Source organism: Vitis riparia, chromosome 6 (assembly GCF_004353265.1).
Source record: "Vitis riparia cultivar Riparia Gloire de Montpellier isolate 1030 chromosome 6, EGFV_Vit.rip_1.0, whole genome shotgun sequence".
Classification (NCBI taxonomy): Eukaryota; Viridiplantae; Streptophyta; class Magnoliopsida; order Vitales; family Vitaceae; genus Vitis; species Vitis riparia.
In genome coordinates this window covers 4,897,996-4,922,976 of record NC_048436.1, presented here as the reverse complement: position 1 = coordinate 4,922,976, position 24,981 = coordinate 4,897,996, and the positions used below count along the sequence as shown (strand labels likewise).

Sequence of the window (24,981 nt, the reverse complement as noted above, 5' to 3'; positions counted from 1 at the left end):
TTGTTAAAAACGTTCATTTTTAACAATTCTGAAAAACAATCTCGACTTTAAGTACTTTGTTGAAGAAATTTGAAGAGAATCTACGTTGAAAATTTGAAGAAATGCAGAGAAAAATCAGAATAACCAAAGAAAATAAAATAGTAAACCTGTGTGCGACTGGTAAACCTGTAAGGTGTAAGTCTTCAAAATTATTTCCCTAATAAAATGAGCATTACAAAATAAAATATTTAGGGAAAATCAGTAAAAATTTGGGAGAATTGCAGGGGTATTTTTGTCCGGAATGGAACATTTTTTAGGATATTAAAAGTGAAATGTTACTTTTGCAATTCTGAGTTTTGTCCCTTTTAATCTGTTATCCCAAATTCAAATTCAAATTCAAATTGGATACAGAGGGGAGAAGGTCTACTGGTATAGAGTATTGGCGAGGAACCGTTGTCTGGCTCGTGTGACGGCCGGCAGCGCGTTGGAGGAACTGTTGGTAATTTCAACTTCTTTCAAACCTTTCATAATCTCCACTGTTTTCTCTATTGTAATTTTTTTTAATGCTGTGTTTGGTCTCCGGGAAATCTTAGGAATGGGGAAAAAGTGTTATTTTTTCCTCTTCCAAGTTTTCGTTTCTTTTCCTCAACCGTTGTCAGCAACCAAACAAACGGTTAGGTTTAAATATGTATATGTGAACTGAACGAAAACGTAGATGATCGTTCGGTTGGTCATGGGGAGCCTTTTTTTATTTTTTCAACCTTTTTTTATGGGTTTTGAGAGATTAAAATCTATGCAAAATTGTCTTCAAAAGCAATGAAACTAGTTTTGGAGGCTAATTTGGACTTTCCAAGGAATGCTGCTAGTTTTCTCCTCTTAAAGTCACTGACAAGATGTAATGTGGAGCATTTTTCAGTAAAATATGACATCTGAGCTTTAATAAATGAAGAAATATTGCTAAGTGATGATGAAATCCTGCTGTGTCCTCTGTGAGATTATCGATTGGTGTAGTTTGTGAGGTCTTAAGTCCAGGTATTGCCTCATCCAGGAGTTTATGCTAGTTAAGGTGTTGATGAGCTGACATTTTGGTTGTGGGGTCTTGCTTTGATGTCTGTCTTCTTAAGAACATTGTGTTGATTTGTGGTACTTATACAAGTTATACCGCCTCTTCTAATTGGTGGTGCTTACAAAAGTAGTTGTGCAAAACTGGAATTGGTAAAATTATATGTTCTTATATCATCTGTTTTTGTAGGGAACTTGGTGTGAGTGAACACTGTGTTTGGAAGTTTGGATGGACACCACAAAGCTGCTATCTCTCTTGAAAACATGCATTGATTCCAAATATTTGAAGCAGGGCAAACTCATTCACCAGAAAATAGTCTCTCTAGGCTTACAAAACAACATTACCTTGTGCAAGAGCCTCATCAACCTCTACTTCTCTTGCCATTTATTTCAATCTGCAAAGCTTGTTTTCCAAACTATTGAGAACCCATTAGACATTACATTGTGGAATGGCCTCATGGCTGCTTGCACCAAGAATTTCATCTTCATTGAAGGTCTTGAGCTCTTTCATAGGTTGCTGCATTTCCCGTATCTCAAACCGGATGCTTTCACCTACCCAAGTGTTCTAAAAGCTTGTAGCGGGTTAGGGAGAGTTGGGTATGGTAAAATGGTGCATACCCATGTGATCAAAAGTGGGTTTGCGATGGATGTTGTTGTTATGAGTTCTGCGGTGGGGATGTATGCAAAGTGCAATGTGTTTGAGGATGCCATTAAGTTGTTTGATGAAATGCCTGAAAGAGATGTGGCTTCCTGGAACAATGTGATTTCTTGTTATTATCAGGACGGGCAGCCTGAGAAAGCATTGGAATTGTTTGAAGAAATGAAGGTTTCTGGGTTTAAGCCTGATTCTGTGACGCTGACGACTGTGATCTCGTCCTGTGCGAGGCTTTTGGATCTGGAAAGAGGGAAGGAGATTCATATGGAGTTGGTGAGAAGTGGGTTTGCGTTGGATGGTTTTGTTAGCTCTGCTCTTGTGGACATGTATGGAAAATGTGGTTGTTTGGAGATGGCTAAAGAGGTTTTCGAGCAAATCCAAAGAAAAAATGTGGTTTCTTGGAACTCCATGATTGCAGGATATAGTTTGAAAGGTGACAGCAAATCCTGCATTGAGCTTTTTAGGAGGATGAATGAGGAAGGAATTAGACCAACTTTGACTACTTTAAGTAGCATATTGATGGCTTGTTCTAGATCAGTGAACCTGCAACTCGGAAAATTTATCCATGGACATATAATAAGAAACAGAGTAGAAGCTGATATCTTCGTTAACAGCTCCCTTATTGATCTATACTTCAAATGTGGCAACATTGGGTCAGCTGAAAATGTCTTTCAAAACATGCCCAAAACAAATGTGGTTTCTTGGAACGTAATGATTTCTGGATATGTGAAAGTAGGCTCTTATCTTGAGGCTCTTGTCATCTTCACTGACATGAGAAAGGCTGGTGTAAAACCAGATGCTGTTACATTTACTAGTGTTTTACCAGCTTGTTCCCAACTGGCAGTCTTAGAGAAGGGCAAGGAGATCCATAACTTCATCATTGAAAGTAAGTTAGAAATCAATGAAGTAGTCATGGGGGCTCTACTTGATATGTATGCTAAATGTGGTGCAGTGGATGAAGCTCTATATATTTTTAATCAATTACCAGAGAGAGACTTTGTTTCATGGACTTCTATGATCGCAGCCTATGGGTCTCATGGCCAAGCTTTTGAAGCTTTGAAGCTTTTTGAGAAGATGCAGCAATCAGATGCAAAACCAGACAAAGTTACCTTCCTTGCAATTTTGTCTGCATGTAGCCATGCTGGACTGGTTGATGAAGGGTGTTATTATTTCAATCAAATGATCACTGAATATGGTTTCAAACCTGTGGTTGAACACTACTCATGCTTGATAGATCTGCTTGGACGTGTTGGGAGATTGAGAGAAGCTTATGAAATACTACAAAGAACGCCAGACATCAGAGAAGATGTTGGGTTGTTAAGCACACTTTTTTCTGCTTGCCATTTGCATAAGAAATTAGATTTGGGAGAGCAAATTGGAAAATTGCTTATTGAGAAGGATCCCAATGATGCATCAACTTACATAATTTTATCAAACATGTATGCTTCTGTCAAGAAATGGGATGAAGTACGCAAAGTAAGATTAAAGATAAAAGAGCTTGGATTGAAGAAGAACCCTGGGTGTAGCTGGATTGAAGTTGGAAAGAGGATCCACCCTTTCGTTGTTGAAGATAAATCACACCCACAAGCAGATATGATATATGAATGTATGTCAATTCTTGCAAGTCATATGGAGAAATATCAAGTCTTGTCATTTTAAAAATAAGGCAGAATGCACTATAAAGAGGCAGCAAGCTGCTTTTATTCAACTTGGAGGAAGAAAAATTCCTCTTTAAGTGTTGTGAATTGACACCATAGACAAATTAAAGAATGCCTGTGGAAGAATGCAAGTGAATCAGCTTCAAAAAATTTTATCGGGCGGGAGCATGAGTTTGTTGCTCTTGGATACACTGAGTAAATGAAATCTTCTTTTCTGGATGAAGTGAGTTAATTATATGATTGACTTGAAGGGAATACATCCTTTGCGCCTGAATGTTTGTCAAGTCTTCAAAGCCCTCCCTTTCACTAGCACACCTTTGTCGAAAGCTCATCGTAAGAGATAGACTAGAAAGAAGAGTCACCGGGTTGGGTTGATGTTGATTGGTATTGGTCTTGTCCTGCAATTCCATCTTGATACATGGCCGGGCTGCTACTAGTAGGTTTCACTGCTATGGGGAATTTCCTCGAGGAAGAAAGAAAGGCAGTGAGCTCTGTTTCAGTCGTACATAATGACATTTTAAAGTCAAGCATTCCTGCCACTCCATTCTCTATGACCACCCCATCTTATGACAGGCTAAATAACATAGCTTTATACTCTGCCCTTATTAAGAGTTCATTAAAATCCCTGGCAAAAAGAGTGAAGTGGGACTTGTTTCTCTCTCTCTCGTCTCAGTTTAACTGAGTGTTTGGCTACTTTATCTTGACTACTAATCATTTCCACCTCAGGGCCTTCCCATTCACCCCAATGGGGCTTCTCTTTCATAAGTTGCCAATTAGCCGCCTGTGATAAAGTACTGTCCTAGTTGCTTTTATTTTCCTCCCTGGCAAGAAAGGATTTCTCGGAGCAACCCGTCAGGTTCCAAACCCAGGAGCCAACTTTCCCGTGTATTGGCTAATATTTGTCTCAGAGCAGCCACTTGAAATCTGCCAGTCATCACATCAGTGCTGAAACATGTTTGCTCAATCTGGGGTTGTTGTTAGCCTTAAGAAAATCAAGGTTTACAAGTGGATCTACCCCTTCACCCTTGAAGATAGCTCACACCTCAAACTTGAAGATTTGACAACTGAGAAAATGAGTTTCCTGCAGAAGTATACCATTGCTGAGAGAGAGTTTAACTGCATAGAAATCAATCTAAGGAAACACCTAATGCAAGGTTCGCAGTTTGAGAACTGCCTGCATTAATTTTGTCCTTTCTCTAGGCTGAAGATTGGTCTTTTGGATCATTCAGTTTGTTTTGCAGTTTCTGTTTTTTCACAGCAATAGAAACTGTTTTTGTTATGAATTCTTCCTTATTTAGGACAACAGTCGAGTTGGTGAGTTCAATTTTTTTTCTATATAAATACATGTAATTACATATCATGCCACCGGTCTCTAGGAGCTCTTCCTCAAAGATTGATCTTCAGACTGACTCAAGGTTTTTTTCCTCTCATGTTTATCATCATTTTGAGTTGCTTTGTTTGGTTGCCGAAAAAAATGTAGGAAAAGTAAAGGAACTACAGTTTTATAACTTAGATTTTTTCATCATCTGGACAGAAATCAACATAAAGCATACATTAAAAGTTCTATTTTATTTTCTTGTCTTTAGTTTTATCACAACCAGGGACAGGCTTTATGGTTTGATCCATATGCTTTTCTGCAAGTTGGTTATTTCTTCAATACAGCTCTATATGATCAGATTCATGATCTTGGTTTCCTTGCTTTTAATGCATACTTGGGTCTCACGAATCCATTTTTGCATTAGAAATTTTGTGTTTTGTGGGTTGAACCTATTAAGTTTTCTTGTGTTTATTCAATTCATTGACAACAATCACAGGATTGAATCTTCAGCAAATTTGAATCTTCGTTGTTTCTTATGTTTGATGATCTTAATCTGCTGCTGCTCTCTTCATTTTCAATCTGTGGCCATTGGATCATTGTCTTGGTTCCTTCATACTTCGTGTTCTGGAAATTTTGATGGATTTTCTCCAGAAATAATTTATCAAGCATATAGAGTGATTTCTTGTATACCACACAACAAATCATGACTCCTGTTACCAATTGCTGAACAGGTACACATCCTCAATAGTTCGGGAACCTCAAATTTCTGAATGATTACTGAGTTCCCACACTCTATATGCCCATCATTAAGAGAAAATTCGTATCAGGCATTTGCACAACACAATTCATCATTGTTAAGAAAAAAATCAGTATCAGGCATATACCCAGCCCACTTCATCTCATCGGTTGACACATCCAGGTTCTCATATGTCTCTTTGCTTCTTAGGTGAACCTTATCACCAACAAGGAGAGTATGTACTTCACTCTTTATCTCAATCCAGCTTCCTCTGGGCTCCTTTTTTACCCCATTAAAGCTCATCATCTTCCCCAACTTTGTAACTTGGCTCACATCCCAGCATTAGCAGAAATATTTGATAGAACATAAGCAGCGGAATCTTGAGGGTCCAGTTGCAGAATAGACTAGAGTGCTGGATATATCATAAACTTCTGATTGCAATTCTTTCTTGATGATTTGAGCATGAATCTGCTTACCAACAAGAGCAGTTCCAACAAAACTGTTCAATCCCATCCTGGATTCTATAATCTTGTTGTGGATCTCCATGCCATAGTTCAAAGCTTGCCAACCTACATAAGGTTTTTAAACATTGCCATAAGCGAACTCATCAGGTTCCGTCCTTGATCAGAGCATCCAAACACAGAGGGCAAGTGTTTTTTTCTTTGTTTCCATTCTGCCCAAGAGCTGCAATGATTGCATTCCGAGCAGGGCAGGCAGCTCAATGGTGAATAGATTTATGAGTTCGATATCAAAATATATGAAATAATTGAACCATTCCTATCCTTTACTAAAAAAGTTTCATCAGAGACCAAATTCTGCATGTCCTGATGCCGAATAAATTATCAGCATTATTATAAATAGAACTTTTAATTTTATTCTAATTATTAATGTTTTTTATCCGTATTATTTATAACCCGGTCTTTACTTTTGTTGGTATTTTTAATCGGATCAGGATTGTGTCCACTTGTATTTTCAAATAGGATCGAGATCGTCTACTTTTTTACTTAGCCCACACTTGTATTCTAAGTTTCTAAAGTTAAAAAGATGAAATTCTTTCATAATTTTTTAAATCCTGAAAAAAGTTTTTAAGAATACAAGATAATTTTTTATTTATTTTTTTAATATAAGTTTGTATATTTTGTATAAGAGTTTTTATTTTTTTTTAAATTAATATCATATGATATTTTTATTATTTATATAATATTTGGAAAAAAAAATTTAAGAAACTGTAATATTATAAGTAATTTCTAATTTTCTGTTATCAAACAGGTTGAATTAAATTCGAGATTTTACTTCAATATTATTTATAATTTAGTATTGAAATTGTTTAGTTTGATTTTTTAATTTTTACTTATATTAAAAGTAAATATTTTTTTGGTAAATAAATATCATTTTTATATTCTATGATTCATTCGTTGTTTTTATTTACTTTGATCAATTTTCATAACTCAACATATCATATGAAGTACTTTCCCATTGGAATACTAGAAGAGGGATGTTGTCTAATTACCCGAAGGATATATATATAATTTCATATTTACTATAAAGATTTAAATATAAAAAAAAATTAAAAAAAGAAAAAAAAAATATTTTGTGGTAGAAATTAATATCTTATTTTGATATATTTAGTTTTTAATGATATTTTTAATACTTTTTGTTTTATTATTAAAAAATAAAGTTTATTTTTTTTCAATGGGAAGATGAGGTGTTTTAAAAGATTAATATAACGCAAGGTGGTGGATTATTGCACGAGGAAGAATTTTTTTTCACTCGAGCTTATCTGCCACGTTTTGTATCCAATCGTATTATGGTTTATCGGATATATGATACAATTTATTTTTTTCTTTCTACATTAAGATTTCTTAGATCAAGGCTTAATTCATTATAAATTGCAGGTCCAATGGGAATTCATAGAAGTCCCTACACACGTTTTCAAGTAGAACTCTTCCATAAATAAGGCAACTATCCAATCCTATGTCTCCTGATCCTAGTAGACGTCTCTCTCTATATATGAAGGCTTAACTGATCAAAACATGGAAGAACCTACAGTCAGAATCATGAATGAAAAAATTCCAAGAGAGCTTATCTTGGAAATCTTTTCAAGAATACCCGTAAAGTGGCTTTTCCAATTAAGGTGTGTATGTAAACAGTGGTGCAACTTCATTGACGACCCTTGTCTTTCCAACATGCACTTAGCTCAAGCCACTACTCGTGAAGAAGTTCTGATTCTAGCCCATTGGTTTCATGTCAGACATAGAACAAGCAGCTTGCGGTTGATGAAAGAACACGACAGGTCTCCCAAGGCCATTGTTGAGTTTCCCAATAGAGGGAGGTACGACTTGGAGAATTCCTGCCACGGTTTACTTTGCTTTGTAAAATGTGGCAAAGAGGAGGAAGCCCTTGTATCTAATCCTCTTAGAGGAGAGCTTCTGATGCTGCCAGAGTCCACAGTCATGTCCCGTTGGCCACACTTGGACAGGTATGGATTGGGGTTTGATTCTTCGATTAAGAAGTATAAGATCGTTCACGTATTTTTTCGGGATTTTGATTGGGCCAAGCGAGGATATCGGTTGGGTGCTGAGGTTTACACTGTGGGAGCCACAAGCTCATGGAGAGAGATTAGCCAAATTCCTTGTTACCCTCTTTATAAAAGGGCTGTATATGCAAGTGGTGCATTGCATTGGCTGGTTAACTGTGAATTCAATCCTGATAATTTGAAGAGCATGGTGATTTCTTTTAACATCAAAGAAGAGGAATTTAACTCAATCCCTCATCAAGAATTCCCCTCAAAAGTTTCCAAGTGGTTTGAGTTGGTTGATCTGAGAGGCTATCTGGGTATGGTTGATTTTTCATTGGGCACACACATTGAGATATGGAAGTTGAAAGATTATGAGAAGAAAGAGTGGGTGAGAGAATATAGAATAGACATAAAACCACCACATGGAGTGCCTATCAATGAATACATTGAAGTGGTAGGTCTAATGGAAGATGGTGAAATATTGCTGGAACGCTATAAGAAGTTGGTGGCTTACAATCCAAAGACCAATGGTCTGAGATGCATACAGACTCTCAACAATGATCCTGATATGGATACACCACAAGTTTATGTTTATACAGGGAGTCTAGTTTCAATATCTGGTGCTATTAAGTCATAAGGAGTTAGGGTATTCGTCATCCTGTCTTTCTTTGTTTTTTCCCTTAACATTTTCTTTTAAAGTTTTCCATAACCAAACATCCTCCTTCAGTCCTACATCAATTCAGTAGTTTCTTCACTTCATGGAGCCTCCAAAAGGGACTGTCACTCATGGAATATAGTGTTATGTAGGTGTGTTAAAAATCATAAATTGGGATAATGTTTGACCCAAAAACATGAAATTGTATGAATGCGGTGAGCGTGGATCGAACACGCGACCTTCAGATCTTCAGTCTGACGCTCTCCCAACTGAGCTATCCCCGCGAATGGGTTTAGATGTATAATTTTTTTTTCAAATTTTAATATCTAAATAAATTGGGTTTATATATATATATATATATTATTTTTAATTATTCATTATTGTTTTTTTTTTTTAAGACTCATATTCTTAGGCTAAGTTTGGTTGATCAGATTAGATGGTGGGATAGGATTTAAAATGTTAAATCCATCAAAGATGAGAATGGAAGTAAGTGGCCTTTTAGCATTTCTTTCTTCCTAAGATGAAAAGGCTTCAATTAACTTAATTGTCGAAGAAGTCTGCCCGAACACTCTTTTGTAGAGTATTCAAGGAGGATAAGTTGGAGCAACTACCCCAAGAGGTCACACAAAAGAAGGGCCCAATAGAAACTGTTTTTTAAAAATAAGATATATAAAATTTTATTTGGTGTTAAGTTTTTATTGATATGAATATTCTATCTCACATCGATCAGAAAATATTTATATCTTGAAAACAAACTAAATTTATGGGACTAAAATATGATTACTTGTTCACCCTAGTATTATTTTTCTCTATAACCTTTACAAAGTTTTGACCATGTATAGTTTATTTGGTCATTAAATTGGACTAAAAATAATAAATACATTTTTTTGTACTCTAGGAAAAAATTACCAAGTAATTGAATGAAAATTATATAATTTACAAAAATAAAAAATAAATAAAACAATATGTGGAACTAATTTTGAAACAATAATCCAATCATCATGCCAATGTGTCCAAAACTTTGTGTATGTTGTACAAAATAGTTCAGATTTTTACCATCAAACCCTTAAAATATTAGAGAATGAAATTAGACTCCCTGTCTAAGTATACACTTGTGGTATCCCTTGAGCATCCATGGGTGTAGACAACCGAAAAAAATATCAGGGGATAAATTTTTAAAGTGACGAATTCTTATAAAAAAAAAAAAAAAAAGGGAAAAAGGGAGAAATCGTCTCTTGAGGATACGATTTCTCCATTGAAAAAAAAAAAAAACTTATGAAGAAAATGGTCTCTCTTCAAGAAGGCTTTTTTTTTAAAAAAAAAAATTAAATAAAAGAAAAATAGTCTTTAGGAGATGATTTTCAAAAATTCATTTTTCCATTTTCTCTTTTTTTAAAAAAAAAATTGAACTAATAATATATTTATACAATAATATAATTATTATAAATATATATTATAAAATTAATTAATTTTATTTACTAAATTTAATATATAAAAATTATTATAATTATTGAGATATTTATCCACAAATAATATTTATAAAATATAAATTATGTTTAACATCCTATGTTTTAAAATATTATTTTATATTAAATTATATATTGATTTAAAAAATATTTTGTTCTTTATCTTTAATTTTATATGTAAATTAATTGAATTAATTATAACTAATAAAACTAATTTAGTTTTATATTTTTTTATTTATAATATAAATAATATTTATCTATTAATTTTTGTTTCTTTTACTTTCAAATTAAAAAAAAAAAACTATTATCAATATTATGTAAAAATTGAGTTTATAAAAAAAATTATATATTATTAATGTATTTTTTAATCTTATTAGATAATTATTTACAAAAGAAATAATTTTTTTTGTTTTAATTTTTAAATTAATTTTATTAGATAAGGTTTGAAATTAAAAATGTTATTGAATACTAATCATTTGTATATTAAAATATGTTATTTGGTAATTATAAATAATAAAGAACTAAAGTAATTTGAAAAAATAATAAAATATTTTTTAAAAAATAATTTAGTACACTTAAATAGAAATGATTAACTATTTTTTTTTCAATGGAGAAATCATCACAAGAAACGATTTCTTCCCTAATTATTATTATTATTATTATTATTATTTTCAGAAATTCGTCTTTTGAAGAGACGATTTTTCCCTTATTATTATTATTATTTTCAAAAAATGTCTCTTCAAGAGATGATTTTAACTTATAATTTTTTAAAAAAAGAAATTTTAGAAACTGTTCTTTGAAAAGATAATTTGTTTTGTTATAATTTTTTTTTAAATGAAATAAATTGTCTTTTGAATAAATAATTTTAAAAGAAAATAACGATTTTCATTTTTTTATTTCCTATTTAGCAAAAATTACGTCCGTACTCTTATCAAAAATCCGTAAACAACCGAATTGTAATGGTAGCATTTGACCATCCCTCAATTTCTATTATTATTATTATTATTATCATTATTATATAGTTTGCTTAGGGATGTTAATGTCATGCATATTTTAATTACTTAACTCAACTCTAATAAACGAGTTAAGAATAATCAAATATATATATATATATATATATATATATATATATATATATATATATATATTTTAATTTTTCCCTTCCCTTTTTAACTTGTAAAATAAATAAATATTTCATATCAATTGTGAAATTTATAATATTTATTTATAGATTATATTTATATTTTAAAATAATTAAAATTAAAAAAAAAACTAAAAAAATTAAATAGGATGAAGGTCATCTTTGAACTCTTGTGATATTTATAAGGGTTATATACAAGGGGTATTTGTTTGTTTCACTCTCATTATGTTTACATGGAGGTGTTTGTGATGTCTCACATTAAATCGAATAAAGGATAAAGTTTCTAATATGTTCCCAACGCTATATAAGTATGAATTTCTCTTAACCCTATACATGTATTTTAACGTAAGGACCTCTTTATGTTTAGAGCGAATAATATTTACATGATTGAGAGTCTTGAGGACTTCTTTGGATAAATGAGAAGTTCCTGATAAGTTCCTAATGCTATTAAATCGAATAAAGGATAAAGTTCCTGATACGTTTCTAACGCTATATAAGTATGAACTTCTCTTAATCTTATAGATGTATTTTAAAACTATAAGGACTTCTCTGTATTTAGAGCGAATAATATTTACATGAGTGGGAGTCGTGAGGACTTCTTTGTATTTAAAGTGAACAATATTTATACTATTGAAAGCTGTAAGTACTTCTTTGAGTTTAGAGCGGATAATATCTACTAAATAATAAAATAATTAAAAATAAATTAATTATCATAATAAATTTTTATTTTTGTTTCATTTCAATCCAAGTTGATTGAAAAAAACAAATTCTAGATACCAAATTTGAAATACATCCTTGTAAAAAACTATCAAAGTAGAAATACAAAATTGATAATCAAACATTATATGATTCAACATCTATTAGAATTTAGATGACTTCGGGAGTTAAAACCTAGAGTGAAATATTGTTGCAAAACTCTAAGGACTAAAATCAAAATTATTTGTTTTTTTTTTTTTTTAAATGCTACGTAGGATTTTTTTTTTACTTTTTCCTTTTTTGATTTTACAAATAGTTAATTACCAATTTACCACTAAATACAAGTATAAAGCAGTGTTATTAGAGTTCAGGTGAAGATGGAAGAATTAGGATGAGCAGAAAGTCTATATAACAAAAACCACGTCACAGACTCACATACAAACCCTCGCAATACAGACTGCCAGGATATAGAGTAATGGCGAGGGACAGTTGTCTGGCTCGCGTCACCGCCGGTGTTGCTGTTGGCGGCGCCGTTGGAGGGGCTGTTGGTAATTTCATCTTCTTTCAAACCTTTCCCAATCTCCATTTTCCATTACCTAGGGTTTTCTTACTTTTTTTTTTGTCTCTCTTTATTTTTTTCCTTTAGTTTTTAATGCTGTGTTTGGTCTCCGGGAAACCCTAGGAATGGGGGAAAAAATGTTATTCTTACTTCTTCCAATTTTCCGCCACCAAATGAACTGTTAGGTTTGAATGTGTATATGTGAACTGAATCTTAAACGTAGATGATCGTTCGGTTTGTAATTTGGAGGCAATGGGTTTTGAGAGATTATAATCTGTACAAAATATTGTCTGCAAAAGCAATGAAACTAGTTTTGAATGCTAATTTGGTTTATATTCTCTGTTATTTGATTGTGTATTTTTATTTATTTATTTGGGGGATGTCCTTTTTGTGCCTCTGAATTATTTGGAAGGGGGGAATATATAGTGATTGCCAAGCCTGTCTGGGTTTGGAATTGGATTTTGGATTTTCTATGGAATGCTATTGCTTTTCTCCTCTCAAGATGTAATATGGATCATTTTTCCACTAATCTATGACATCTGAGCTTTAATGAAGAAAAACTGCTAACTGATGCTGAAATCCTGGGATCTGGAATGATTCATGTTGTGTCCACTATGAGATTATCGATTGGTGCAGTTTGTGTGGTTTTAAGCCTGGGCATTGCATCCTCATCGAGGAGTTTGTGCCAGTTAAGGTGTTAATTAGGCTGCATTTTGGATTGGTGCAGTTAACATAGCAAATTTGGCTTGGGTTGTGGGGTCTTGACTCTTGCTCTATTGTTCTTTCATGTGGGTCCTTATGAATTTTGGGTTGACTTATGGTACATATACAAGTTATACTGCCTGCTCTAAGTGGTAGTGCTTACAAAAGTAGCTGTGCATTACTGGAATTGGTAAAATTGTATGGTCTTATATCATCTGTCTTTGTAGGCAGCTTAGTGTAAGTGAACACTGTATTATTTGAAGTTTATGTTTCTTACTTGACTCAATTTCTGATTTAACATTTTTGTATCCAGGTGCTGTATATGGGACTTATGAGGCTATTAGGTATAAGGTACAGTCTCAACCTCTTCTTGAATTTCAAGACAGATGAACTTTTGATCTAAAAAGTTTTTACTTAATCCTTTTCATGATCATTATGATTTTCATAAGGTCTTTGTCAGTAGGCATGACAACATCGACATCAAATGATGTGTGACAGAAAATAAGAAACTATGACATGAAACCATTGAGTGAACTTTTTTTTTTCTCCTTGGTATGACTAAGTGGAATCTTTTAAAGGATAGCTTCTTAAGTTTGAAGCTAAAATGCCAGAGTTGTTTCATTTTTTTTTAGCTGCTTCTTGCCTCCTGGCGAGCCTTCTCCTTTTAGACTATAGAAAGAACAATGACATGAGCTTTATGCAGCATTACCTTGGTTGATACCTATCAGAAAAAAAAAAAAAAAAAAGAAGAAAAAAAGCATTACCTTGGTTGATGCATATTTAGATGCGATTTACCTCAACTTGGGTTAATTACTGCTGTTAATCGGCTCACTTGTGTCTCACATTCATTATAATTCTTGTGGTCCCATGTTTGATTGGGTCTTTCTTTGTGGGTTGTTCAGTTTGGGCCAAAGTCTCCCAGCTTCGGGCTCCATAACCTGAAGGCAAGATAAAAAAACAAATAAAAATCTTGAAGAATTATTTGTGTCATTTTTTCAACTATCTTGTGGTTTTTGAATCATTCACAATGGCAAATAGCTCCTGAATTATGAAGCACCCCTCCCACCCCAAAGAAAATAAAAAATGTAAAATGAGGTCATAAGATATGTGTCAATTTGTATATGAGTCAGCTTAAGTGTAATGTATCAGTTGGAGTAGATAAAGAAAATAAAGCATAATTTATCTATGATTAAAGCAAATGTTGTTGGAAAATTGTCAAATTTTTACAAAGATTAACGTACATTTCTCTTTGGGGTACACATTACTGGCAGCCTTGTCGTTTGGAGGTTGGTTTCCCATTTATGAATTCATGCCAAACTTGTATGTGATAGGGAATTCTTGTGTATGTTTAAATTTCATATTGTTATTTAAGAAAATACCAATAGGAAATGAGCATAAGAAGGTGATGGAGAAGAAGTAGCAGAGTACTGGATATAATTGAACTGGTTGAGTTGAGTTGATTTGAACTGCCCTCTTTAACACAATCTTACTTGTTTTCATTTCTGTTTATATTTCTTATTTGCATCTCCCTTTTTGAGTAATGCAGGTACCTGGACTTCTGAAGATCAGGTACATTGGACAAACTACTCTGGGGAGTGCTGCTGTTTTTGGTCTATTCCTGGGTGCTGGGAGCCTGATACACTGTGGGAAGTCTTATTAAGCTTTATTCAGTTGACCAAATAAATAAATTTTGTTTTCCTTACAAGAACCAATTAGTTAAAGAAATACATGTTTTTAGACTCTGAATGAAATTATCTCCCCATTAGTCTATCAAAGATCTTCTATCTTGTGAGTTGGTACAAGGTATTTCCTTACAGCCAGTGAGTTGTAGCATGGAGGATTTGAAACATGATATCTAAGCTCACAACTTATGTATGAAGAGCTCAGTTGCATAAGAGTGCATTTGGTATTGATTGTAGAAAATGTTTTTAACCTTTCCATCACTTGAATGACAACAAATTTCAAGTTTTAAAAAGACTAAAAGCGTTTCTTAGAATCATTATCAAACAGACACTAATTGTCATATGCCCATGTTTTAAATGGCTATGATGTCCTGATTCTTCACTCTGCAACAAAGGATTGGTTGAAATACATGAAATGTTGATATGTGGTTACTCAAAAATTTTCTTTGCTTATGGCAGCTTACAATTTTGGTAGGGGACCTACTTGTAAATTGGCTTTCACAATGCTTGTCTAATCTTACCTGAATGCCTTTATAAAATGCTTAGAAAAATTAGATTTAGTTTCAAACTGTACCGAAGCATCAGGAGCACTGGTGAACTTTACCAATTTAACATCTTAATTTATTCAAGGATGAGATTGGATTAACAAAAGACTATTCAGGCACAAATGTTTGGGTACTCACATTGTTGTAGGAAAAGGAAAAACTAGTCTTATTGCTAGTCTTTACAAGTAAAAGCTAATTTGCAAGACTGAAAATTGATTAGTGTTTTCTAGATCTGCTCAGTTTTGAGAAAATTTCGATTAAGGTTGTCCTTGGGACATGGCTCAACATAATGAGCTGCTACCTTCTTCTGGAATTTGAGTTCAAAGATATGCTCTAATTGTCAGGAATAAGGCTTGGGCTTCCAAAAGTAAAGGCAGATTGTATATCCATTATCCAAAACCTTGAATATTAGTATAATCTGTGTAGCAGGTGGAGAATCCTTTAATTTTGAGTCAAGTTGGTGTAGGATATGCTTATATTATGGTTTCTGTTGTGGAAGTAGAAAGTTAGGACCTTATCCTTTGTTCCTTCTGTTAGTGGCGTTGGAAACAGGTATTTGGCTTTCTTGGACTTCATTGATAGATTGAGAGATGCTGTGGATTGGTAGAACAAGCCTTTTTCTCAAGTTATTTAAGCATGCTCTTTGGAATCTCTTGGTAGCTGATTGCTTTACTGAGAATTGACATTGGGACAGCGCATTGAGAGAATGTCTTTGGAAGGGTCTCCAGGAGGCTGATTGTTTCTGCCTCCTTCAGGTTATTTTATTAAGAACATCGAGAATGATGTTTGAGGATTCTGTCTGGTGGCATAATTACAACAAAAGTAATAGTAGTAATAATAAGTCGTGTATCAAATTCCTAAGAATGTGGTATCGTAGAAGTCCAGAAGTCAGCATGTAATTGACTGCCTAAGAAATCAGTCAGTAGAAATGAGAGTTTGAACCTTGTCTAGGATTGCAAGAAGCTAAACGGAAAGTGTCAATGAAACTACTCATATTAACAGGAGTATTTTGATAGTGCAGGACTGCAACTACTACAGAAGATGAATGAAGTATAGGAGGGTATTGTAGTATGGTTTATGACCAGAAACTCAGAAGATTTACTTAAAGATTATTTGGTTCCGTGAAATGCATATATGTTGTGATGTCAAGTAGGAGTGTTTCAACTTCTGAACAGAGGCTAGCCAGATACAAAATATGATGCGAAATGGAAGTCTAAAACTTGAAAAGGAAAGAAAAAAAGAGGTACTGTACTAGAAAATATACAGGTATATGAGAAGAAAGCGCCTTAGAACAGTAAATATTACATAAACGTAAGGCTCTTAATATTTATGATCTATTGAGGCACTGCTTTGCGCCAGTTTTCCTTCTCTCCCTACTTAGCTTGGGACTGAGAAAAACAATTGCTTTACCTGCTTCAAACCCAACACAACATCACCTATAGTGGGAGTAGCTTGATCTCCTCCAACTTCCTGGCTTCCACCAATGCACCATTTTGCAATTTCACCCAACTTGGCCAAACTCATTATCTTGCATTCTTCCTTGGGAATATCCAACTTTGGATCAAGGCACTCTTGGCCGCCCCCATCTAGCTCATTAAATTCTTTGAGACTCCTGAAAAATTCCGAAGCATGTCTATTCAACAGAGGCTCCCCTCTTAGCAGCTCAGCTAACATGAGTCCGAAACTCGAAATATCTTCTGCCATTTCTGATGGTTTTTCCGGATTTATCCCATCGTTTTTGCAATAGTTTGCAGTGCCGAACCCTCCTAATTTTGCATTGTAGAACTCGTCAAGAAGAATGTTTTCAGATTTTATATTTCCATGGTATACAGGTGGCTGCAAGTATATGTGCAGCATTTGGATTGCTGAGGAGATTTGTAAGGCTATTGTTAGCCTCTTCTCCCACTGCAGTGTTTCTCCTCTTTCCCTTAAGTTCCAGTTCAAACTTCCCCTCCCCATGAACTCAAACACCAAATATCGTCTCTGAACTCCATCCTCAGCATACCCAATTAGGGAAATAATGTTGGGGTGACAAGAGGATTTGAGCAAAACCTCCTCTTCTAGTTTTGTTTGAGAAGTCACCTCTCTTAGAGATTTGACTGCTACTGAACTCCCATCTGCTAAATCTGCTCTGTAAACGGTTGCAGAGGGCCCTTCCCCAATTTGATTCTGATGCCCATTAACCGCTACTCTTATCACTATAAGGTTCTCATTTGAGTCGGCCCTGTTTGTATGCTTTCTTTTCCTAAGTAACCATAATCCTACCAAAGCAAGCAAGAAGCCGATTCCAACAACCACCAGGACAACAGCAACAATGACAAGCAAGGGTCTTTTGTTCCGATCAGCAGGTGAAGCTATGTAAAAATCAGCTGACCAACCTGCTCCTGCATCTGTCTGGATGGAAAATGCAACCATAATCTCACCCATCAAGTTCATTAGAGGGAGACTAGAACCTGAGTAAAACCCAGAGAAGTTAGCAATCTGCTGCGTCAGGCCATCACGTATAGCAAGGAAATCCAAATCTTTTGAGATGTTGATACGGGTAAAGTTCAATGATACAAGAGTCCCTGGTTTTCCATGAAGAACCCATTGGCAACGAAGTCCTTCTACGTAGGAAAAGCCAGTAGATGAAGTGTAGCCGATTACACCTTTATGATCATAAACATCTTCCTTTCCATCGCAGAGACCTAGAAATTTTTTGGGTGTATTTTCAGTTTTTTGCCTAAAACAAAGAAAATAAGAATCACAAATTTGGTATAGGATCTGTGGGTTTAGCATACCTGCAGAATATCTGAGCTCCCATCCTCTCGACTCTGACGATACATGTTCGCCACTCACAAACTCGATATAAGCTTTTGAACCAACGATCCTGAAGTCTGTGAGTGACTGTTCATCATCTGTTTGAAACACAGTGCACCTTGTGGGTTTTGAATCCGAGGGGCAGATCATGATATGATCATCACTACCTGCTGCAACCAGGAGGTAGTTGAAGGTGAAACTGATGAACTTTGCAGATGAAAACTCGATTTTCCATTGACACTTCTGATTTGGGGCGTAAGGCTGCAAACCATTTGTGTGATTTACCACCACTCCTGCATTCAAATGCCCTTTTGGCTTTCTGAACATCAGACCATCACTTCCACACACCTCTGCAAATGAAGCTTTCTAGGATCAGAAACATATGACATGAAAACAGAAGGAAAATAAGGAAGAAATAGCAAGAAAATCAGGTTGAATACCCGAGGGTTTCAAGGCACAGTTTCTGATTTTCTGGTCCCAAATGTATGGCACCATATATCTATAACCATTGACTCCAACTGCATTAAAAGTTAGGGTCTTCTCTTCATTCATGAATAGAGGAGGACCCTCTTCCTCTCGTTTGAACATGAAAGCACAAGCGGTACTGACTGTCATTCCACTTCCATCGTTACTGAACCATCCTTTTCCATCCCCATTGGTAACCTCCTTAGCGATGTTGGCCAGCATATGTCCTACCAAGCTATCTATCTTTTCATCCCCATTTGGGGGACCCAAATAAGACTTGCCATGGAAAAACATTGAGCACTGATCAATGATGTTTTGAGGGGCTCTCGCCCATACCATTTTCACCATGTTGCTTGCAGACACCTCTACCTGCAACTCCCCACTGCACCTATCCATTAGTTCCCTCTGCTCCCTTCTATCCAAGAACATGACAGTGTGGGAAAACACGATGTGATAAATACTCTTATCGCTCACTTCAAAAACCCGAGTACAGTTCAGGTTCCCACCAAATCCATTGACTGCAGTCTCATTAAAAACAGCCCTTCCGATACCAAGTACCTGGTCTTGAGTCATGTTGAGCTGGGGGCCGGTGTAGAAGCATTCTGCACCAACATCTACTCTGCCTGTTGCAGGAGTACCCGAACCGTCTTTATACTGTCTAATGATCTCCCACCAGTTTCCTAATGTGGGTACCTCAGAATCTTCATTTGGGTATCCAGAGGCAGTTACAGAAGCTATGGCATTTCGAATAGCTTCTCTACCAGACTCTTGCCATCCAGTACCGAACCATAGAAGAGAGACAGCCACTGGTTCAGTCATTACCCTCCCTCCATTGTAGGAGAGACTGAAGGAGGCTTCATCAGGAGATAGACAAGAAAATTGAGGAAGAAAGTGCAGTAAAAGAGCAGTTAGAAGGAGACCCACCATGTTGTAATAATATTCCAGAGAGTACAGTAAATGCTAACGGAGTTAAAGAAGATCATCTGATCGAATCTGAAGTGGGTTTACTCAGGTGGGCGAAGAAAATAGCAGTGGCCGTCCAGGGGTACAGAGTAAAACAAGAGCAATGGTACAGATACAAGAAGAATGAGAGCAACCCAATGACCGGCCTAAGAAAAGTTTATTGCTTCTGAAAGAAACAGGTATAGAAAATGTAATAAACTACAAGAGGTGGTGACTGAGTAAATAGAAGTTGACAAAAAGTAGAGACATGGAGCACTTCAAGACAAGTTTACTCGGCTAAAGTTGGTGGCGAAGAAGCCCCAAGACACTCCCATTATTCAAAATAGTGCAATTAAACCTCAAAAGAGATTTTTGTTTGATTAAGTCAGTGATTAGTCCTAATCCTTATAAATTGTTTCATGAGAGGGAAGCGAGATGTGTAGAGAATTGGTTGGCTAAATACTAGCTTCTAGGAAGATTAATAAAATCTCTCTTAAATATAGCAAGGACCCAGAAAGCATCCGGGTATAGTGGCAGCGGCTTAAACTCGAGACCTGCAGAAATTAGAGATGTAAAATCATTTTAAACATCCTGTTACCCAAATGCTTAAAATATTAGGAAGTAGGCAAAGAGATAATACACATTAAGCTAAAAGCCTAATACAATTTTCTTGATGACTTAAGAAGATCTAGAAGGGTATTCCTGCTAGCAATGGATTTGGGTGAGAGGCACCAGGGTCCAAAGGCATCCCTATCAGTTTGGGACTTGTCACAATTACTGGCCAGCCTTAATTACTCAACCAGCAAAATATTCAAGTACAGCATAAGGTTTTTCTCCAATGTGCAAACCAGTGATGAGCATCACGCAGAAATTAGGACAATCATCAACCCGCAGAGAAGCAATCAAGGAACATGGTCAGTCACATTAGATCTTCATTTTCTTTTCTGGCTTCAGCAGAAACTCGACTGGCTCAAATTGCAATGTGAAAGGTGATGACGGTGGAGAGTCCCAATGCACTGGAGAAGAGTGGGGAGATTTCCACTGGTCAAGAAACTCGGACATCGGCAATTCAACAGGTTCCAGAGAGTCACAGGTGCTATCAAGATAAATCTAAAGCATAGAGAAATAAATGAATAAGTGAAGCTGCATAAAATAGTACAAGAAAGAGTAGTTTTACTGAAGTAGTTTCTTTTAATGGAATTCCAATACATCAAGCTACTATGTGCCCTGTAAATTATAATAGATCCTATACATATAAAGCACAGCCATATCATAAAATTGTTGTTTCAATGAAAATTTATGGTTAATATAATAATTAAGTTCATTCAAAACTTTATGTTATCAAACCAAAGATTATCAAGTTATTGTTGGTTTTGTCATAATTTTTACTTTTAAACTCCATAACTTGAAAAGTGGAAGAACAGGAACTTGGATCACCTTTGCCTGCTTAGCTTGGGGATATTCAGCATGAGATATGGAATCTGTAGAGGGAAAATAGCATGATTACAAGATTAATGAATGCCATTCATGCAAAAGTAACTGTAGATGCCAACAGATTAATAGAAAGTTCTATACAACAGGAAATGGGATCAAAAGTTCAAAAACCCTCTAATCCAATTTCAGACCATCTCAACATTTTTGGCCAATTTAAATCTATTCCTAGACAAATCCCCATTCTACACTTCGGCATTTTCTGCTTCATGTTCTACCATATTTCAGATTTCCCATACTCTATTTGACATGGACGAATACGTCTTGGGTGTCTGCCATATTCACATTTAAAGGTAGTATTCCAACAAAAAAAAATAGAATGTCAAATTAAAAATGCTCTTTTATAATTTTTGGTCATTCATACTTTTTTTTTGCTCATATCCTTCATATGAAAACCTTCAAGCTAGGCATGGTACAAAATTTGAAGCACTTGGTTTATGTGACAGTCATTATAAGCTCAAGAGAACCTCATGTTTTTTTATTTTTTTTTTATAGAAAACTCTTTCTAACTTCTTGACCAGATATTTTTTAAAACAAATTAATAGAAATTTTGGGATTGAGTTCAAAATAAATGTAGAACTTTTCTTTGATGGATAACAATATAAGTAGATCTTTTAGGATCATTTTTCAACTTAGACAGGAAATGAACCTTTACCTGAAATCTAAGACCTTGTGTTGTATAATATATTCACCAAATTCTAGAGACAAATGCAATGCAAATGAAGGAATTATAATAATAAAAACAAGAAGGTGATGAATATTGACCTGACAGATTGATATGATTGCCATGCCCTGGAAGAACTATGTCCAAGAAACAAGGTTCAGTTAATGCTTTTTGCGCCTCAATGCATTTTTTGTGATCATGCAAAAACCTTTCTTCTGCAATATTGAATTCCTCCTTTGGTAAATGTTTTTTCTTCAATGATGTTTCATGATGAAGGGTTGATTTGTTTGTAATGTTGTCGAGGGCTTTACGATTTCCTAAACCACCAGCTTTCTTGGCAGTTGTTTTACTATTCTTGGAGTTTCCACCAACCACAGCCTCTGCACAGAAGAAAAAAAAAATCTTTAGTAATGAAAGATTTTTGGCTGAACAGTTCCAGAAGAGATTCTCAAAGGCCCACTTAGATTTTCAGAATATTTTCCTAGAGAATACTCCATAGCACAGAGACTTCTAAAGAGGAACCGAGTCCATGTTTGAAACAATGTTGGAGTAACATTTGACATGCCTAGACATATGCCAGACACTTAAATCAAGTTCAATTAAAGACATGGCTCTAGAGGTCATGCAGGACTATTTGTTTTAATAGAGAAAAAGAAACAGCAAAGAAAAATAAATAGTTAGCACTTAGTAGTATGTTGTGAGTGTAACAATTTATGTACAGAAATCAAGATTTATATTTGGCATATAATACACACTTGTGCATGCTCACAATTCATATTGTCACCATGTTTGTTATTAGGGTTTTGTGTAAGCCTATCCATTTTCATGTCATCATCATTTCCCCTGTGCATTCATGCTACATAACTTTTCTGTAATCCCACAATTACTCTTCAGTAATTCTGTTATAAGAACATAATGAAAAGATGAGGAGCTGATACTTTTGCTCTGAAAGCCAAAATTTTCTTTCTGGATGATCAGGTGCCCATGAGTGAGCTGACTTGTCATTGCTTCCTTCCCTTGTTATAGATGCTACACCGAAATTTCCAGCAAAAGAATATAATTGGATGCTGAAATTTGCAGTAGAATAAATTATCAGCACATAATATAATTGAAAATAAACTCAAAAGTCTTAACAGTTAATCAAGCTTTAATATACCATAAACATAACTTAACAAACTAAAGCCCTGTACTCAAATCTTCTCAGAACTTGCTCCCTAGGATTATTCAATCATTTGAATATACGGAAAAAGGGAAAATTCAAAGAAATGGAAAAAAAAATCTAGAAAAGGGAATATTCAAAGCAATTCTAGCATGGTTATGTAATGTTTGGATATGGAAAGTCAATAATGCGGTCAAATTTAGCACTGAAAATAAGATCTTCTTCAAGCCTTGATATTTCTTAGATCAAGACTTAAAAAGACACCTTTTATGTCGAATTGGATGACAATTTCTTCTTTCTGGATTTAATTCAACCTTTTTTTGGGGGCAATTAGGTGCAGTAAAAATAAAAATGAATTAATAGGATAAATACATTGATATATAATGGATACCAAATGAATTGTGTAAGGAGTACTAGAAGTTGAGTGCAGAAACTGTTAAAAGGAGTTCATGGTAGGCAAACAAAAATGGAAAAGCAGAAGCTGGCAGATCATCATAAGTCATTTGTGGTCACCTCTTTTTGTAAATGCCAAACAACAGGGAGAGTTGATATAATCTCTTCTCATGTTAAGAATCTCTCTACTGGAATCGGTACATATTTGGACAGAAGGATAATGGACATGGCTTATCCTCATTGAATGTGATTATCAGATGGACAAAAAGGGGAAATTGCTGAAGGTTGCCTTAATATTGGAAAAAGACATGCTTATCATAAAAATTAAAAGAAAAAGAAAAACACATAGGTTTTAATCCAGGATGAGCATGAATATGGCAGACTCTGTAGCAAAACAGGCAACTTTGTACTAGTATTTGGCAGAGCAACTACCATAAAAGAGCTTTGCCATCCAATAGAATAGGTGCTATAATGATTTAAGATTGAGTTTGTGTCCACCTCCATTACAAAGCCTCAAAAATAAAATAAAATAAAATAAGAAGAAAACAAAAATAAAAACCATCCACTTCATCAAGATCATTAAATGGAAGATTTTAGGGTTTCTATCCAATGTTGTCAACTGGACAGCCAGATGCAACCTTTCATGAAACAAGACATTCCAACTAGCTACGAATAAAAGCAAACCATCCGCCATCCCACCAAATACCTATAATATGCTGAATGAGGAGAAATTGGACTTTCTCCATGATCAACTTCCCTTTTCACTCCCATAACAACCAAATTCTAGATAAAATTAAACAACTCCAAGAAAATCCAATGAACAAACCTCCCAATCTTTAGCTTCCAATTAGCACATAATACCAATTCAAAGATGAAAATGACAAGTAGTCCTCAACCACCTCGTCAATGCTTGACAATAGTGGTAGCTATCTGCCGCCAGTAATCCTCCAAAAACCCTCTCTCCCCATTGCCCACAATCAAGCTCACGCCTTTATGTGAAGTGAACCACTTTTTTTTTTCTTTTTCTTTCTTTTTTCTTTTTCCCTTCTCTTTTTTCCTTTCCCTTCATAGATTAAAAATGTAACAAGAATGAAGAAAAGGAGACGGGGAGAACTCCATCAGCTCACAAAGTACACTGGATTTTACAGAAATGAATCACCTGCTTCCCTCCTTCAAAGTGGAAGATCTCCCGTTCCTCTCCTCCCAAACACAACCAAAGATACAAAAGGTAATGTCTTCAAAGTAGACAGCTATTTAAATCATGAAAAAGAGATTGAAGAACAGTTGGAAAAAAAAAGGAGAGAAGATGACGAAAAATCTCACTTTTAGACGTTGGAACCCTAAATCTGACGGAGAGAGCTCTTTGGAGGTTGGAACCCTGAATCCCACCGATTCCTATTTGAATTTTCGAATTCCTATCCCAACCCTAAATCCCAACCGATTCCTATTTAAATTTTCGAATTTTTACCGTTACGTGATCCCTGCCGATAAAGCGTGGGGATATTTCGATTCCCCGAACTTTCGGAAAATTTGTGATTTTCCGATATTTCTCTACTTTCGGCGAAAAGTCGCCGATTTTCTAGTGTGCTCCGCGTCTCACCCCCTAAATCCCAACCAATTCGTTGAATGATAACTCAATTTTAAAATTTCCATTTCAACCTTATCTTCTAAAAATACTAATAGCACGTTTTATAGT

General features: G+C 34.9%; 5 protein-coding genes and 1 non-coding gene across 10 annotated transcripts; 3 read left to right on the top strand and 3 right to left on the bottom strand.

The window, feature by feature from the left end:
- The first annotated feature begins 382 nt into the window (after positions 1-382).
- Positions 383-4,717, top strand: LOC117915889 (pentatricopeptide repeat-containing protein At5g27110). The gene is made up of 2 exons (XM_034831630.1): positions 383-478; positions 1,232-4,717. The coding sequence occupies exon 2, from the start codon at positions 1,271-1,273 to the stop codon at positions 3,353-3,355; it is 2,085 nt and encodes a 694-aa protein (XP_034687521.1). The 5' UTR covers positions 383-478; positions 1,232-1,270; the 3' UTR covers positions 3,356-4,717.
- A 2,877-nt stretch (positions 4,718-7,594) lies between these two features.
- LOC117916325 (F-box protein At3g07870-like) lies at positions 7,595-8,563 on the top strand. The gene has a single exon (XM_034832279.1). The coding sequence runs from the start codon at positions 7,595-7,597 to the stop codon at positions 8,561-8,563; it is 969 nt and encodes a 322-aa protein (XP_034688170.1).
- A 229-nt stretch (positions 8,564-8,792) lies between these two features.
- Positions 8,793-8,865, bottom strand: TRNAF-GAA. The gene has a single exon. It is a non-coding gene; the product is annotated as a tRNA-Phe (tRNA).
- A 3,409-nt stretch (positions 8,866-12,274) lies between these two features.
- LOC117916428 (reactive oxygen species modulator 1) lies at positions 12,275-15,040 on the top strand. The gene is made up of 3 exons (XM_034832435.1): positions 12,275-12,432; positions 13,459-13,496; positions 14,692-15,040. Exons 1-3 carry the CDS (start codon positions 12,360-12,362, stop codon positions 14,803-14,805), a joined length of 225 nt encoding a protein of 74 aa, XP_034688326.1. The 5' UTR covers positions 12,275-12,359; the 3' UTR covers positions 14,806-15,040.
- Positions 15,041-16,592: 1,552 nt separating this feature from the next.
- LOC117916426 lies at positions 16,593-20,089 on the bottom strand. 2 transcript variants are annotated; one of them, XM_034832430.1, is made up of 3 exons: positions 18,612-20,089; positions 18,153-18,521; positions 16,593-18,059 (listed from the first exon to the last, which is right to left on the bottom strand). In XM_034832430.1, the coding sequence occupies exons 1-3, from the start codon at positions 19,561-19,563 to the stop codon at positions 16,750-16,752; spliced, it is 2,631 nt and encodes an 876-aa protein (XP_034688321.1). In that variant the 5' UTR covers positions 19,564-20,089; the 3' UTR covers positions 16,593-16,749. The 2 variants fall into 2 exon arrangements, with proteins under 2 accessions (XP_034688321.1, XP_034688319.1); XM_034832428.1 differs by having other exon boundaries at positions 16,593-18,521.
- An 83-nt stretch (positions 20,090-20,172) lies between these two features.
- On the bottom strand, positions 20,173-24,719 carry LOC117916427 (protein PATRONUS 2-like). 4 transcript variants are annotated; one of them, XM_034832434.1, is made up of 6 exons: positions 24,609-24,719; positions 24,445-24,480; positions 22,672-22,800; positions 21,835-22,113; positions 21,016-21,059; positions 20,173-20,688 (listed from the first exon to the last, which is right to left on the bottom strand). In XM_034832434.1, exons 3-6 carry the CDS (start codon positions 22,736-22,738, stop codon positions 20,503-20,505), a joined length of 576 nt encoding a protein of 191 aa, XP_034688325.1. In that variant the 5' UTR covers positions 22,739-22,800; positions 24,445-24,480; positions 24,609-24,719; the 3' UTR covers positions 20,173-20,502. The 4 variants fall into 4 exon arrangements, with proteins under 4 accessions (XP_034688325.1, XP_034688322.1, XP_034688323.1 ...); XM_034832431.1 differs by lacking the exon at positions 24,445-24,480 and having other exon boundaries at positions 24,609-24,718; XM_034832432.1 differs by lacking the exon at positions 24,609-24,719 and having other exon boundaries at positions 24,445-24,583.
- Between the last annotated feature and the right edge of the window lie 262 nt (positions 24,720-24,981).